Consider the following 16,400-nt stretch of genomic DNA (forward strand, 5'->3'; position numbering starts at 1 on the left):
ATTAATGCTCTGCAATGTAAATTTTCCTGCAATTTTATTTTTGTGTCCTTGTGGCAAAACAACTGTTGTACCTCACCCACAGCAGTTTGTGGCATTGTGATAGCCATACCTGAGCTTCCCGCAGGCCTTCTTTGGCCCGTTTCAGCCTCCAGCCGTGCCAGATAACAGAGTCCCAACATTTTGCAGAATCTCACAGTCCTGCTCTTAAAGTCCAGGAGAAAATAGCAAAACCAAAGAATTTTCAGGCCGGCTGGGCTCAGCTGGTAGTCGCTGCCTTTGCAGTCTAGCCCCAGCTTCAAACCATCCTAACACCAACCCAAGCTCCTAAGTTTCTCTCCCACTGCTTGGTGGCTGTCTTATTCCCTCTAACCAGGGTTTCAGGCCAGCTGCAGTCTCTGGATAGCATCTCTAGTCAGACTTCCAGCTCAAGGCTCAGATTCCCAGGCTTCTTTTAGCCCTCAGCCCAAGAAAGCAAGCTCCAAGCTACCTCCCTCCTGAGTGTCTTCCCTAGGCCCTCTCACAGCAGCCCTTTGCTCCTTCCTTAATGAAGGCCTAGTCCCTTCCTAGCTGGATTTCATCACAGTTATGCCGAACACCCCTCCAGGAGCAGCCCAATAGGTTAACTGGCTTCTCAAGTCACTTTAGCTTTTCATCATCTTTGGGGGGTATATACCCCATCACCTACCCTCCCGTTCAGGACAGCATCCCATCCAGTTGCTAGGGTCTTGCCACAGTAGGGGCAGAAAGGTGTTGACCTTGTCCAGCTTCTCACCCTTGTTATACCATAATGTCAATAAATAATCTCTCTTTCCCCAGCCCAGATGGCTCCCAGCTCCAATGAACCTCTCATATCCTCTACGTCAGGAGCTCCATCTGGAATTCTAACCCCCTTTTTCCTTTTCTAGGTTTGCCTATTCTCAATAGGCCTCCTGCAAAGCCTGATCCACCTTCATCAGCTTTTCTTGCAGCCTTGCTGCTGTTACCATTTACTCCATTGCTGCTTCTCTACTGCAAAGGGGGTTTTGATGGCTTCTACCGGAGGAAGGGAGGGAATGGTCTGCATCTCCACAGTATATTGTTCTGGCTCAACTTTGGGCCCTTGCTTTGTGGCATTTTTTGCCACCTGAAGCAGAGACAGTTCTGTTGCGTTTTGTGCTCCACTTTTATCTGGACCCTGTCCTGTTCTAATTTTTCTACCCATCTTATAATTTTCTACTGGGAGGTACATACTTCAGCCAAGTCCCATTGAGCTTCCTGTAATTATTCCTGCAAGCTGTGAAGATGTCTCAGTTTCCTCTTTAGTTCTCCCAGTGGTCTCCAGATGATCTAACAAGTCCTTCCAATCCTCTTATGTGTGCCCATAAGGCCCAAGTAACCCTGAGCATAGTTCCAGAATATGGGTAGGTTTCTCCGCTGCTGGCTCAGGCAACATTCCATACTCCATCAGGGCTGTGAAACTTTGTCAGTCTCTGTCCAGGATCACAGGCCACAGAAGGCTAGCCCCAGCTTCAAACCATCCCAACACCAATCCAATCTCCTAAGTTTCTCTCACTTGGCCACACTGGCTCTGTATCTCCAACTCCAATGCCATTGGGTATACTCTACTCTCGCCACGCACATGAGATATGTGGACCGGAATGTGCTGGTCTATCTTGCCAGATAGAAGACAGTTTCCCCTAATAAGAATTTGCCTGGAAATCTGAGTCTATCAGTCCCTTCTCTCCCTATTTCCCCTACTTGATGGGCACCACATATTGTGGCATCTGATGCCGCCTAAGGAGCCACCAAACCACAAAACTTTTATATCATCATCATCTCGGGTTGTCACACTCTATCAGGGATGGCCACACCTGAAACACCTGTCCGGGTTTCCCTGGCTATCGCCCAGGGTACTCCTGTTGATCTGAAGAAATGACTGGAAAGGGGGTTGAATGTGAACGTAGGTCTGCCCAGGACTCTTCCTCCTAGCATGTTTTCTCCAGCCTCTGAAGATCAGGGTTTGACTTCTTCCTACCTTTTTTGGGGTGGTGATCTTGATCTGGCCCACCATTCAGATCATCTGCTTCCAAAGAGGCCTCTCTTCTTTCCACTGCAGTGCTGCTGTAAACTGGATGAAATTGCCAGACCCAACTTTGGGCCCCAGCTGATAAAACCTGCAGACATTGTTATAAGATGATGTGTTCCAAAATTCTCTCTAGACAACTCATCTCTGGGCACAGTATGATGCCATGTCTCAGAACTACTGAACACCCCCTGGACTATGCTTCTTGGGGGAACTGTTCCATTGTAAAACAGTGTCAATAGGCTTCAGGTGTCAGTCCCATGAGATATGATTTTGCTTGTTCATTAGATAGGGCCCTGTGTGCCGCTTGGGCCTCTCCTGACAGAAACGAGGCCACCCGGGCCACCCAGAATGATTGTCCATCCTGCTGCACTAGCCACCTGTTTAAAAGTACATAAAAGAACCTCTGGGTCATTGTCCGGCCCCCAGTTTCTAAAGCCTGGGACTGACCTGCTGGGACCTTCTTCCCCAAGAGATGCTTGATTCCCTGAGGTCCATTTCTCCATACGCTGCAGCAAATGCTCCTGCTGCAGCTGAAGGGTTTCCCACAGATTTTGCTGTTCTCGCAGTAGCTGAAGGGAGAGAGACTGGGTCTGATCCTGCTGTTCCCACCAACATGTGAACTACTTCCTCCATTTTGCAGCTTTTCTGTTATTCTTCCCTTTACAGAGGGAGTAGCTGTACATCCCAGATGAGCTCCCACGTGGTAAACCTGGTAGCTGTTGCAGCGCCACATAAAGCCGTGCTTCATTTTTCCCATGCCACCTTTGGCCATTGGCAAGACCTGGCTCTCAAGCCAAGCCAAGTAACAGAGTCCTATCAGGTATAGCTCAATAAGTTAACTGGCTTTTCAGGCCACTTATTCCTTTCAGGGCCAGTGTGAGGTACATATGCCATCACAGTGCTCTATTCTGAATCTGTGTCAAACACCGTTCCCCATATTCAGGTTTTGGTAGCTTGAAAAGTTATTTTCCACTAAAATTCTCTTTGTCAATCCAAAGGACAAAAACACTTGGCCTTTCTGTGCTTTATTAAACTGTTTGAAAGATGGACATATACATAGTACCTACTCCATCTCCACCAACAACAGAGGCTATAATTTTTAAAATTTCAGTCAATTCTTTTCAGGATTTTATAACTTTTTGTACCTTACAGAAGTTATAGAGAATTGATTTTTACTGAGAATATTGTTAGGTATTGAACACCCAAAGGGGATTTTCAGAATATTTCAATATTGTACTTGTTTTACTTCTCCTATACCTGGGTGCAAGGAGATGGAGTGAACTGAATGCATCCCAAAACACAACCAGTAAATCTAATTTTCAGGCTTTTTTGCCTTCACAGTACCCCCTTTAAACATCTCTGCTGGGTCTTATATTCTATTCCCCCCCTCCCTTTTTATTTTTTACTAACAAACTCTTCAGTCATGTTCTAAATAGCTGGCAAGTCAGAAACACTCATCCTATGAGCCAGAACTAATTATTGCTAATTCTTAGCTTTTTACCATTCCACTTTGCAAATTAAATACAAAATGTACCCTTAAAATATTCTATATAAACAAGTTCATGTATGACATCAGAACCTGTTCTATTTTCATACAAATGATAAAAAATTGAATGAACTGGAGTGTACAAATCATATTATGCAAATTGGAAATGGTTCTACTTTATGCAAATTAAAACACATTTAATGTTACTATATCATAAATAGTTGTTTAAAATATATGCTACCTATGTTGTATTGCACCTTAAAGAGCCTATATTTAAAAATAAATCTGTTCAATTTATGCCTGAGAGGTTTCAGTGTTCTTCATGAACACTTTAGACACCTACTTCATATTGCTTACTATTTTTATACTGTACCTTGTGATGGTTTGAAAAATGTTTCTGTTTCCTTCCCTTCCACATCTTCCTTATGTGGTTTGTATCCCAAAATGAAATCTTCTTGAAAGACATGAAGCAACTGTGTATTTGAGCCACACTGGAAACATTGTAGAACAGTAGTTACAATATCAAAATAGTTATACAAAACAGCTTTCAATACTAGTACAATTCCTTTTCCGTTAGTATTGTTATAGACCAAAGTCACCCACTGCATTCTTTAATAAGTAATGTCAGGACATTTATATACTTAAAAGATGTAGGAAAACAAATAATCATTGTGAGATCTACTATGCTAGACTAATTTTCTAGTGACATTTGTGAAAGTTAACTGGCAAATTAGCACTACCAGAACAATCCTTTATGCACTGGCAAATTTTTAATGGATGCCAATTGACTGGTGGAGACCTAAGATTATTTTCTTTCAGACGTTAAATTTATAGCTCTCTCTCTTCCTTGGGAAGACAGCCTCCAGAATGTAGTAAACAAATTGTTAGGAAAGGCTGTTAAGACAGGAAGAAATCAGATTTTCCTCCTTCCAGACATATTCAATGCTATGCTCTCCAAGTAGCAATAGATCCTTCTGCAATACCACCCCATAGAAGTGGCAAGTGACAGAAAATTCTCAAACCCTCCCCCCATACAATTGAAGTTCAAGTTACAGATCAGTAATATAACAACAAAGACCACAAAACCCCTGTGAAGATATGGAATCTTACTAAAGAGTTCCAAAAGACTTCCTTCATTACGCTGTATGTCTAATCAGGAATTGGTAAAATACATCTTTTTTTGCTGGATGGGACACTGCTGTAAAGAGCACAGGAATTGGTGCAATCATGGTAAAAAGTACAGTTAAGACCAAGGCATTCTAATGATTATACTCAGGATAAGATAAAATTTATGGTCTGTTCTATAAAGGCAGAGTTAATTATATGGGTACCCTTTGCTATGCATGTCTACAATTTTGAATATTTGGGTTAATTTTAAGTTCAGTTTAAACTCTGAATTCCCTGGTATTCTAAAAGTGTGGTGGTTTTTTTTTTTTTTTTTTTTTTACAACTACAATGTTCTTGTAAATTTTTCTTAATCTTAATTTCATTTTTACTAAAATGTATGTCTAGGAATAAATGTTACAGGATAAGTTTAATTACACAATTCCCATTAACTAAGGAGAGTTGAATGGCTAAAGTGTTCAATGTACGGCTAAATTAGCAAACAAACAGTCATTAATGGGGAAAAATGAAACTCAATTAGCCCAGGTTAATTCCTTGAAATTGTTACAAATTCTCTACAAAAACAGACAAATTTTCAGATTTCCTTTAATTACACAGACAAAGAAAAAAAAACGTTTGATTAATTAGTCTCATTAGGGATTGGCACCACCCCACCTAGAACATTATAGCTGTAAGTAAATTATCTCAAAGGGTGGTATTCTTAAAAGATTTTGGAGTAGCAGTAATAGAAAATCCTTCTCAATCTTTTTTTTAAAAGAGTCAAGGAAATAAGCATTCGGTTATTACAGAAAACTTAAAAATTCAAAAATTACATTGAGATATTACTTTTATTTTAAACATAAGCTATTTTAGAGCTACATAAAACACTGTAGCTACATAATCAATATGCACGGAAAATGTAGTATACCTTTAACTTTTCTTGGAAGTGTGGTATATTCCCGTTAACATGTTAAGATTAAAAGGAGACGTTCTCTCAAGATAATTTAATCATGTGGAAACAGAAAGAAAGTAATCTTTAATTGGCTTATTAGGATTGGAGAGAAAGGCCTCTGTTTTACCTGTTAATTAGCATTACTTTGAAAAAAATATTTTATCTTTTCAGTAGATTAGGTTAATTATCAGCCAAAACCATTAAACACGTCTATATGACACCATTAATGGTCAGCCAGTTATTTACTTGGTTTGTTATTGCATCAAGTTCAATAATGCATCCTGGTCGAGCAGTAGATTGTTGGCTCACAATGTTAAACACTTCCCCAATGAGTTTCTGAAACAGAGCAAAAGGAGATAATGATTAGTACATTATTCATTCAAAGAGCAGCAACCCCAATTAGCTGAAAATATAATCATGTACAGTAGTTGGATGCTTCTAATTTTCCTTGTTGGCATAAATAGTCATGCTTTTCTTATTGGTTTCATTTTGATATTTATGAACAATGCAGCATTAAGCATGAAATTAACATTGTTGTACTAGATCTATCCATGTGTACGCCTTAACACTTCTTGGTACGTTAATTTTTATGGATACTTTGTGTTCATTGTTCAAGGGATTTCTTCTTTCATTATGCCCATTTTTAGAAGGAGTCGTCATTTTTAAACACAATGCTGTCCAATTCATTGCTTCATTCCTGCTTAATTTCAGATTGTCACAGTGCAGAAAAACAGTAATCTACTGCAAGGCCTGTTTTGATAAATTACTGTTTTGATAAATTATGTGTTCTATGAACAACCTAAACTTGTAGGTGGAAATGAGGGACCTACATTAGAGGCATGTAAAGAGAAGAAAAGGCTGTGAATGGTGGTTCACAGGCTGCCGGGTTTACTGTTTTCAGATCTAACCTATCTTATACCTCTCAAAGGCAAGGAGAGATATGCAGTTAGGACAAAAAGAAAAAGGAGTACTTGTGGCACCTTAGAGACCAAAATTTATTTGAGCATAAGCTTTCCTGAGCAACAGCTCACTTCATCGGATGCATTCAGTGGAAAATATAGTGAGGAGATTTATATACATAGAGAACATGAAACAATGGGTGTTACCATACACACTGTAACCAGAGTGATCACTTAAGGTGAGCTATTACCAGCAGAAGAGCAGGGGGGAGAGAGGGGGAACCTTTTGTAGTGATAAACAAGGTGGGCCATTTCCAGCAGTTGACAAGAACATCTGAGGAACAATGGGGGGTGGGAAATAAACATGGGGAAATAGTTTTACTTTGTGTAATGACCCATCCACTCCCAGTCTCTATTGAAGCCTAAATTAATTGTATCCAGTTTGCAAATTAATTCCAATTCAGCAGTCTCTCGTTGGAGTCTGTTTCTGAAGTTTTTTTTGTTGAAGAATTGCCACTTTTGGGTCTGTAATCGAGTGACTGAAGAGACTGAAGTGTTCTCCGACTGGTTTTTGAATGTTATAATTCTTGATGTCTGATTTGTGTCCATTTATTTTTTTACGTAGATACTGTCCAGTTTGACCAATGTACATGGCAGAGGGACATTGCTGGCACATGATGGCATATATCACATTGGTGAATGCGCAGGTGAACGAGCCTCTGATGGCGTGGCTGATGTGATTAGGCCCTATGATGGTGTCCCCTAAATAGATATGTGGCCCATTGCCAAGTTGGTCAAACTGGACAGTCTCTACGTAAAAGAATAAATGGACACAAATCAGACGTCAAGAATTATAACATTCAAAAACCAGTCGGAGAACACTTCAATCTCTCTGGTCACTCGATTACAGACCTAAGAGTGGCTATACTTCAACAAAAAAGCTTCAAAAACAGACTCCAACGAGAGACTGCTGAATTGGAATTAATTTGCAAACTGGATACAATTAATTTAGGCTTCAATAGAGACTGGGAGTGGATGGGTCATTACACAAAGGAAAACTATTTCCCCATGTTATCCCCCCCGCCCCACACTGTTCCTCAGACGTTCTTGTCAACTGCTGGAAATGGCCCACCTTGATTACCACTACTAAAGGTATTCTTCCCCCCCACCCCGGTAATAGCTCATCTTAAGTGATCACTCTCCTTACAGTGTGTATGATAACACCCATTGTTTCATGTTTTCTGTGTATATAAATCTCCCCACTGTATTTTCCACTGAATGCATCCGATGAAGTGAGCTGTTGCTCAGGAAAGCTTATGCTCAAATAAATTTGTTAGTCTCTAAGGTGCCACAAGTACTCCTTTTCTTTTTGTGAATACAGACTAACATGGCTGCTACTCTGAAACCTGTAGTTAGGACAAGTATCACAGAAATTGTGTTAGCATATTGTCCAAGGGTGGCCATCCTGAGCCTGAGAAGGAGCCAGAATTTACCAATGTACACTGGAAAAGAGCCATAGTAATACATCAGCAGCCTCTCCTCAGCTCCCACACCCACTCCCAGCGCCTCCCACCCACCAGCAGCCAATCAGTTGTTTCGTGGCATGCAGGAGGCTCGGGGAGAGAGGGGGAGGAGTGAGGGCACGGCAGGCTCAGGGAAGGGTGTGGGAGGGGGTGGAGTGGGGTAGAGCTGGTAGCAGAGGGTTGAGCAATGAGAACCCCCCAGCACATTGGAAAGTTGGAGCCTGTAGCTCCAGCCCCGGAGTCAGTGCCTATACATGGAGCAAAAAGAAAAGGAGTACTTGTGGCACCTTAGAGACTAACAAATTTATTAGAGCATAAGCATCCGATGAAGTGAGCTGTAGCTCACGAAAGCTTATGCTCAAATAAATGTGTTAGTCTCTAAGGTGCCACAAGTACTCCTTTTCTTTTTGCGAATACAGACTAACACGGCTGCTACTCTGAAACCTATACAAGGAGCCACATATTAACTACTGAAGAGCGGCATGTGGCTCTGGAGCCACAGGTTGGCCACCCCTGGTGTAGTCTGTGTAGCAGAAAACACCACTAAGGCTAAACAGAGGGTTTGGCAATCAGGATAGGGAAGAGCCTGTTTATGGTATTAAAGTTGGGGGATGTGACTCGGATAGAGATGAGGATGTTCATTCTTTGGGGTCTGAACCAAACACCACAGAACATTCTGGAGTCCAATGTCTCTGCAGAAAAATTAGAGAAGCCAGGCGATAGGTATATGTTGATGCAGCAGTAGCAACCCCAGTGTAGCAATGAGACACCCAGTGAATCCTATAGGTGGTGACTGTGTTTGGGGAGAGACCTAGTGAATCCTGCAGGTGGTAGTATGGCTGCCAGTTTTGGCTGGACATATTCCTGGAGATTTCATTTTATGACAATCTTTAATTAAAGATTAGTCTTTAATTCCTGGAGACTCTAGGACAATCCTGGACGGTTGGTAACTCTAAGCAGTAACACTGTATGTGCTGGGGTGGCGGACCGCTAACCCACTCCCTTAATATTTAGGCTTCAAATCCTGAAAATAGGCACATTAGTATGGACCACTGACCATGCACAGAACCCCAGTCAATGGTATGTGACGTGGCAACAATTGTCCATACTAGTACATCAACTGAAGAACCGGGGTGCAGTTTGTAAAGATTTTCTGATTTTGGGCAGGGGATTTTAGTCTTGGAGTTTCAACACACCACCCTTCTCCCTCATGCCCCTCTCCCACAATTACAACTTACAAGAGTGTCCATATCCTCCTTTGTATATCAATAGGGAAAAAGTTTTCATTGCCACAAAGGATTTCAATAAAACAAACTGTTCAAGCATGCAGGGTGCCCCTTCTGCATTCCCATAGCCAAGTGGCAATATTACATATCCAGTAGAGCTCCAGGAAAGGACAGGGCTTTGTCTACAGTGCAGGTTGACCACCAAACAGCCTCTCTCCCTGCCATTCCCAGGCACATGGCATGCAGCAGAAAGAAGGCAGTGGGTGCTGTGGCAGTGTCAATGCCCCAGCAGGGGGGATTCGGGGGATAGTGGGGAATCATGAGTTATTGAGAGGGAAGCAGGAGTGAAGATAAGGGGTGCAATGAGCTAGTGGGGAAAGAGAGGAAGTGGGGACAGGACTACTGGAGGAAGCTAAAGAGGAGCAGGAGCTAAGGGAAGGACGGGGCTAATAAGGGAACAGAACGGGGATGACAGAAGCCAGTGGAACTGCAGGATAGGTCAGGAGCTGGAGGTGCGGGGGGGGCTAGGGAAGCCAATGGTGACCCTTAGCACTCCCTCTTCCCCCTTTCAGGTTCTGTCCAGCCCAACAACCCCACGCTGCTCTCCTCTGAAAGCTCATTTTCCCTTAGATTCTTCCAAGCTGTTGGCTTGCCACATGCCTTTCCCTTCCTCTTTAGGCATAAGGCACATCTGCTGTTACTGTTTGGGGAACCTGGTCGCAGAAATCTAGTCTTAGCCTTTCACTAATTACTAAATCCAGTGTTTTCAAAACTAATGATTATGGACACATGCAAACTAAGTAAAAATTACATGACATGACATCACTTGGAGCTGCACAAAATTTGGCAGCTATGAGAAAAGTGAGCTTTTGGAACAAAACTAATATGTTAAACTTTTGCCTTTTACATTTCAAGTCTCTCAAACTGTATGTAAACTTACAGAACATTCAGGGTCAGACAATTCATCTAGAAGTTTTCGTGCATCTACCACTGCTTGATAAAGCCTCAGATTTTTGCCATCAGATGCTACAAAGCAAGCACTAGCAGAATTGCAGTATGTACCTGAATCAAAACACCAAATACATATTTTAGCATATAAACAGATTACGATACCATTTTCCCCTCAGTTATTGATTGAAGTCACATTATGTAGCCAATTAGAATCTATTTTATTGCCTGAAACTGTATTTAATTATCAGACTAGTATTGTTGAAATATTGGCAAATGTCATGAAAATCTGTAAGTTAAATATAATAATGTAATACTGAAGTAATCTTATGTCTTAATTTACATTTTATGATAAATTTTAGTTACATAAAACAATTTAAGTAGACACAAAATCCAGGAGCAGAATTAACATATAAATGAATGTTTATAAACAAACAAATCTTTGCAAGTGAGCAAAGACCAACAGGTACCATCTCCAGCTGAATAATATCCTTCCTATTATGTCCATGACCTGGAAAATATAAACTCCTAATGTTAAAAGTAGCAATACAGGGGAAGAGGAGAAATTATCCACACAGTACAAATGTATACATTCAAGTGACCTGTAATGGTCTGTGTCCTTTTGGCTTCTCTAAGATGTATAAAATAGGTCTGATGCAATGGATTTAGTTTTTGTTTTCGAATTATTTTTCTGCTTAGCTTCCTACATTAGAAATATCAGGTCATGATTCAGTTCTTTTTGGCCTGAGAATGCCTTAAAGGACTGAAGAACTTAATGAGATTATTGCAGCATAGAAGACTGAAACTTGAACAGGAAGGGATATTTAATCAGAGCATTAAACATTTGAGGAGGTGCTTGTTGTTTTTGTTAAAATCTATTTAACTCCAAGTCTTGAAAAACTTTTTTTCATGACTCCTCTAGCAAAAATATGGAGGAAGCTTTTGTTGTTTGCTTTGCAGTTCATTTTTAAGGTCTTGGAAGATGAGAGAAAAAAAAAACCCCTCAGCTATCAAAAGAGCCAATATTCCTTAATTACAGTTTTAAGAAATATGCTTACGCATATTAGTGTTGTGATTCAGTATTTTAATTTATCTTTAATTAGTGTTTAGCATTTTAAAGCCTAGTCTGAACACTGTTATTGAATTTAATAAGTATATAGTTAAATACTATACATTTGCTATGCAGATGAAAATTTCCAGCACGGCACGCAAAGACTACAGACATGGCATGGTAAAGTTGTTTATGGTATTTTGGAAGGTAAAAATTGAGTGACTGAAAAGGCTTAAAAAATTTTATATGGAAGATTTTCTTGGTAGTAATATTAGAAAACACTAAAATTAAATCCAAGAATTAAAGAATTTATTAAACCTGATGCTCTAGTGTCATAGCATAAAACTATGACCTACCATAATGGTGTCTCCTCCCACATCAATCCTCTGCCCTCTCCAAAACCTTATGTCTTCAGCATTAAAAAGTCATGTACCTGATTATTAAAAAACTTATTCAGCTTTAGAAACAGGCTTCTTTAAAACAGAAAAAGGTGGAAAGAAGTCGGTTATATATGAAAGCTCCCAACATGGAGGACGTTAAGTAGTTTATGGAAGGGTTGAGCAGGTTTAAGTGTCAGTTTAAAAATATTCCCTATATAAAAGTATACAATTATAACACGGATGTCGCCACTGTCAGAGACATTTTGCCATTTATATGGACCCTGTTGCAAGCACATTCATAGTTTGTTATTTCGCTTTGATCTAGTCCCATTTCAGAAGGCTATATCTGAGCAGACTAATGAACTGTTAATGCAGCTGATCAAATCCAACAAATTCTTTAAAAAAAGAAAAGGAGTACTTCTGGCACCTTAGACTCTAAGATGCCACACGTACTCCTTTTTTTTTGCGAATACAGACTAACATGGCTGCTACTCAAAGAAATTCTTTGTGAGAACCCTGTGCATGTTAATAGTTTGTTTAGTTCTCTTTGAAATGCGACTAGATCAAAGCAAAAGAACAAACTGTTAATGCGTGGTAGCTGACAATTTTTGTTGCTGTGACCACAGTGTGAAATTATCTATGTTTTACCTTGGCTGTGCCATGAATTATGCATAATTTTACCATGACAAAAATCCTATCCATTCCTATATATTATAAAAGTGATGATTTAAAACAAATTGATTGCTGGAGTATGTAGTAAATCAATTTTGCAACTATATTCTTAAATCAAAAAAGTTAGTGTTATTTTTCTTCCATAATAGGTTATTTGAAGTCAGCACTTTGAAGGAAGCTCCCAGAAGCTGGACAGATCAGGTCTCATCTCTTTCATGAATTCATTCCACTCAAAGCCCGAAGTTTTGAGTTATTTCACAATAAAGATAACCTTTTTCCAAAGGACAGTGGAAGATATTACATCAACTGTTCTAACAATGCGTTACTATCTATATAACATTTTAAGTTTCCTATTTTAGTACAAGGTATGCTTCGATAATACAAGTCAAAAAATTAACCAAAAAAATTAGTTTTCATTTAATGGATGTGTTCAAAGCAATGGGAGTTTCTTGGGGGGGGGGGGGAAAGAAGGTAGGATAATTAAATTATATAATGTATAACAAAACAGATAATGCCTACAATAATTAAATAATTAGGATACACGACAAATAAAATATTTTGTTCAAACAGATTACATTTAAAAAAAAAAGTATAACACACTCACCAAGACAATAGCTGGGAATAAGAGTTGGAAGCCAGGCCACATTAGAGAAGGCAGACGTATGAAGCGAGTTAATTCGAGCCAATTCAGATACTCCTCCAGTGTATGACAAAGGTCCAATGGGGTCTACACGCCACAGAATCAGCTCACTGTAGATTGCATTTGGGTCATGGAATGTACAAGTTGCTGCATTTCTAAGATGTTGCCTAGAAGAACCTTTTAAATGTTTAATAGGATCCATTATTTTGCTTAATCTATCAGAGTCCCATGGATGATCTGATTCAGGAGTTAACAGAGCATTATGATGAGAAGATGTTAATAACAAAGGTAAAACAGAATGGCAAGCCAGGTCATTGAGATGAAATCGGTGACCACAGTACCTAAATTTATGAGATACAGTAAGCACAGTGGTAAAAGCAGATTTATCAGCAAAAGTAACTGCCCACTGGTTTAGGGATCCATCTATATGTTTGGAAACCATCATTACGATAGGAGCCATTATATTCACATTTGGGCTACCCTGGGAAGAGCTTGGTCCATTAATTCCTAGAGTGGTATCTGGAATGTTACTTGTCTTCTGATGCACAGCACTACTGACATCTTTTGTAGAGGTAGTGCAAGCGTACATCATGATGTTTTTACTAAGGGAGCTGGCATCTCCTGATGGAAATGCAACAGGAATCCGAGAAGAAAATGAAATCTAAAAAAAAGCCCAAAATAATGAAAAGTTTAGTTAAAATATAACATTTTAAACACAAGCCCACCATAAATGTTAATGTTTTTGCTGTTTTAGATTATTTGTTTTACAGATTAAATTAATATTTACATATTTTCAACAAGTGTACAGTGAATATCTGTTAAAATAAGAAATAATTAAGTTTTCCAGTATCGTACCTGAACTTGTCTAAAGATTCCTGGATTGTACTCATCCAAATATTTCACATGCCACACTAAAAAGGTACCATCAAGGGGGTGAATAGTAAAAAGCATGTCTGGATTCCTGTTCCATTCAGTAAGAAGCATTTCAATTTTCCGATCTAACAAAACTGTAGGAAGTGGCATACATGGGCTGGCTGATGGAGATGTTTTGGGGCTCCCCTCTCTTTCTCCATCTTCATGTTCTGAAGAGCCTGTAGCTGTTCCTGTCTCAGATTCTCTATCTATAGATAATTCTGAAACAGATAAACACAAAACTGTCTTATACTACAGCAGATATTTCCATGCCGTAATTTATAAGCAAAACAAAAAACTTTATTTAAAAAAAAAATCAATTAAGGTGCTAAATAACAATGTTTATCACACTGTAAGCCTTTTGGGGGTAGAAACTGTTTTTTTGTTTTGTACAATGCCTAACACAACAGGGTAATGGTTTATGACTGAGTTTCCTAGGCACTAATGACAAATCATCGTCTACAAAACCCACACACGCACAGGTCCCAAATTAATATGATCCTTTCAGATAAGGTGATTGTCATGAAATGTGTGGTGTTTTACAGTTGATAGGGAAAAGGTATTGTGTGCATACTGGAAGAACTGCGATGCCCTTAACTACTTATTTCCTTGTGTGTAAGACCTGAGGGTTTTTTTGTTTTTTTTAATAAATGATGTGATAGGTCAGGCTGCTGTCGTGAATTAACCTTACTTGGTTTTTGAAACAAAGATTTTTGGTTTTAGAGTTTCCCAGGTGATTTTTCCCCTTTAGCTTGTGCAGCTAAAAAAATACTTTTTTTAAAATTTTAAATAAATGGAAGTAGCACCAGACAACTAAATTAAAAGGTACTGACCAAACTAATAATGGCTCCTGCCTTAATTCACAGTGTGCCTGACAAAATACACATTCTTATTATGTATCTAAGTTAATTAGAGTATAGATGCACAGGGCAGTCTTCATTCATTTAGAATAGTGATGAAAAGCAAAAGAAGTCTAAAGACTTTAACTGGTAAATGTCAGTAAATATCAATTTCACCATTCCCCCCAAACCAATGAAAAAATATTTCCATTGAAACTAACAGAAATTTCGATAGGCAAAGTAAGAAAAATGCTGCTTGAGGACTTATGAGAGTCCCACCTTAATGTGCATAAAACATATTGTAACACTAGCATTAACAGACCTGGAACAGTGACATCATTTAGGTAGCTTTAATTTTTTGAATCTCAACCTGTGTCTCATGCCTCTATTCCATGTGAAACATAGGGTCTTCACCACAGCCTTCTACCTTTGCCGGTCTCCTGCTGCAGTCTTAGCTTCTTCCCATATCATTTTAATAGGTTTCAATTCTGCTATTGTGTCTTTCCACGTGATCCTGGATCTACCTTGTTGCCTCTTGCCCTAGGAGTTGCAGTCCAATGCCTGTCTTATTATTCAGGTCTTTCCTCCATGTGTGCCCTGGTCATCTTCATTTTCACTTCATAATTTCCTATCCTGTCAGTTTGTTTTGTCCTCCTCCAGAGTTCTTCATTTTTGATTTTTATTGGCCATCTGATAATGAGGATTTGTCTAAAACAGGTCTTTGAAAATTTAAAGTTTAGATAGCAAGGTCAAATCTCCTAGTTTCAGTGCCACATAGTAAGACCGAGTTTATAATGGTGTTAAATATTTGAAGTTTAGTTTGGTTTGGAGGGCAAGATTTCTGTTTCCAGACTGGTTTTAGAGTTACAAAGGCACATCTGGCTTTTAATATTTTGGCTTTAATGTCTTTGTCTGTTCCACCTCTTGTACTTACAATGCTGTCATGATATGTGAAATATCAGACCTTTTCTATGTCAGTCCCAGATAGGTATGTTATTGGTATGTTCTGTTGTGTGTTGAACATCTACTGTTATTAAATAATTTTCTGGCACACAAACAAATTTCCCACAACCATGAACATGTAAATTCACAAAAATCTAAAAAAGACCTTAAAATAAACACTGATATTATCAATTGAAATCACATATAAAAAGGCAAAATCAGATTCTGCCAACCCTAAAGACAGGACCAGGCAGCTCCCAAGTGAAAGTGGGGGGCAAAAGATGGCAGAGGCCAATTTAATGCTACTCTAAGCGGCATTAAAAACAATCAGATTTTTTCCACTAGAAAATCTTCTGGTTTGACAGTGGCCATCGGTGTCTAAAGGGTGGTGCCTAATCTCAACTCCATACTCCAGAAATTATGCAAAACCTTAACTGTACATAACCTGAGTGTAAGGGCTTTCACTGTCTTGGGGAAAACAATGCCGTATGCTTGAAATGGCTCAGGACTTGAACTCGAAAAAAGAAACTGGCACTCGGCTAAATTCTGCCCACGGGACACTTCTCACAGTAGATTGTGCAGATACTCAAGATATGACCATGCATTCTCTGCTGGGTTCCTGAAGCTCTATGTCCCCTCAGTGAGGTTCAAAAATGCATCCACAGACAGGACCATATTAAAACCCAGGTCATCAGCATAGGGTCCCAGCTAGCTGAGTCATGTGATGTCATCAGAATCTCAGGGTTTTTTTTTAAAATATG

At 39.4% G+C, this 16,400-nt stretch overlaps 1 protein-coding gene across 4 annotated transcripts in view; it reads right to left on the reverse strand.

The window, feature by feature from the left end:
• The window catches only part of DMXL2 (Dmx like 2), a 116,715-nt gene that overhangs the window by 64,524 nt on the left and 35,791 nt on the right, over nucleotides 1-16,400 (reverse strand). For all 4 annotated transcript variants that reach the window (XM_038418704.2, XM_043493263.1, XM_038418703.2 and 1 more), the window contains exons 11-15: nucleotides 13,802-14,079; nucleotides 12,911-13,607; nucleotides 10,196-10,317; nucleotides 5,854-5,943; nucleotides 3,925-4,042 (exon numbers count right to left, since the gene is read on the reverse strand). In XM_038418704.2, the coding sequence (XP_038274632.1) occupies nucleotides 3,925-4,042; nucleotides 5,854-5,943; nucleotides 10,196-10,317; nucleotides 12,911-13,607; nucleotides 13,802-14,079 (1,305 nt within the window). The remainder of the gene's footprint in view (nucleotides 1-3,924; nucleotides 4,043-5,853; nucleotides 5,944-10,195; nucleotides 10,318-12,910; nucleotides 13,608-13,801; nucleotides 14,080-16,400) is intronic.

This window comes from Dermochelys coriacea, chromosome 10 (assembly GCF_009764565.3).
Source record: "Dermochelys coriacea isolate rDerCor1 chromosome 10, rDerCor1.pri.v4, whole genome shotgun sequence".
NCBI lineage: Eukaryota > Metazoa > Chordata > Testudines > Dermochelyidae > Dermochelys > Dermochelys coriacea.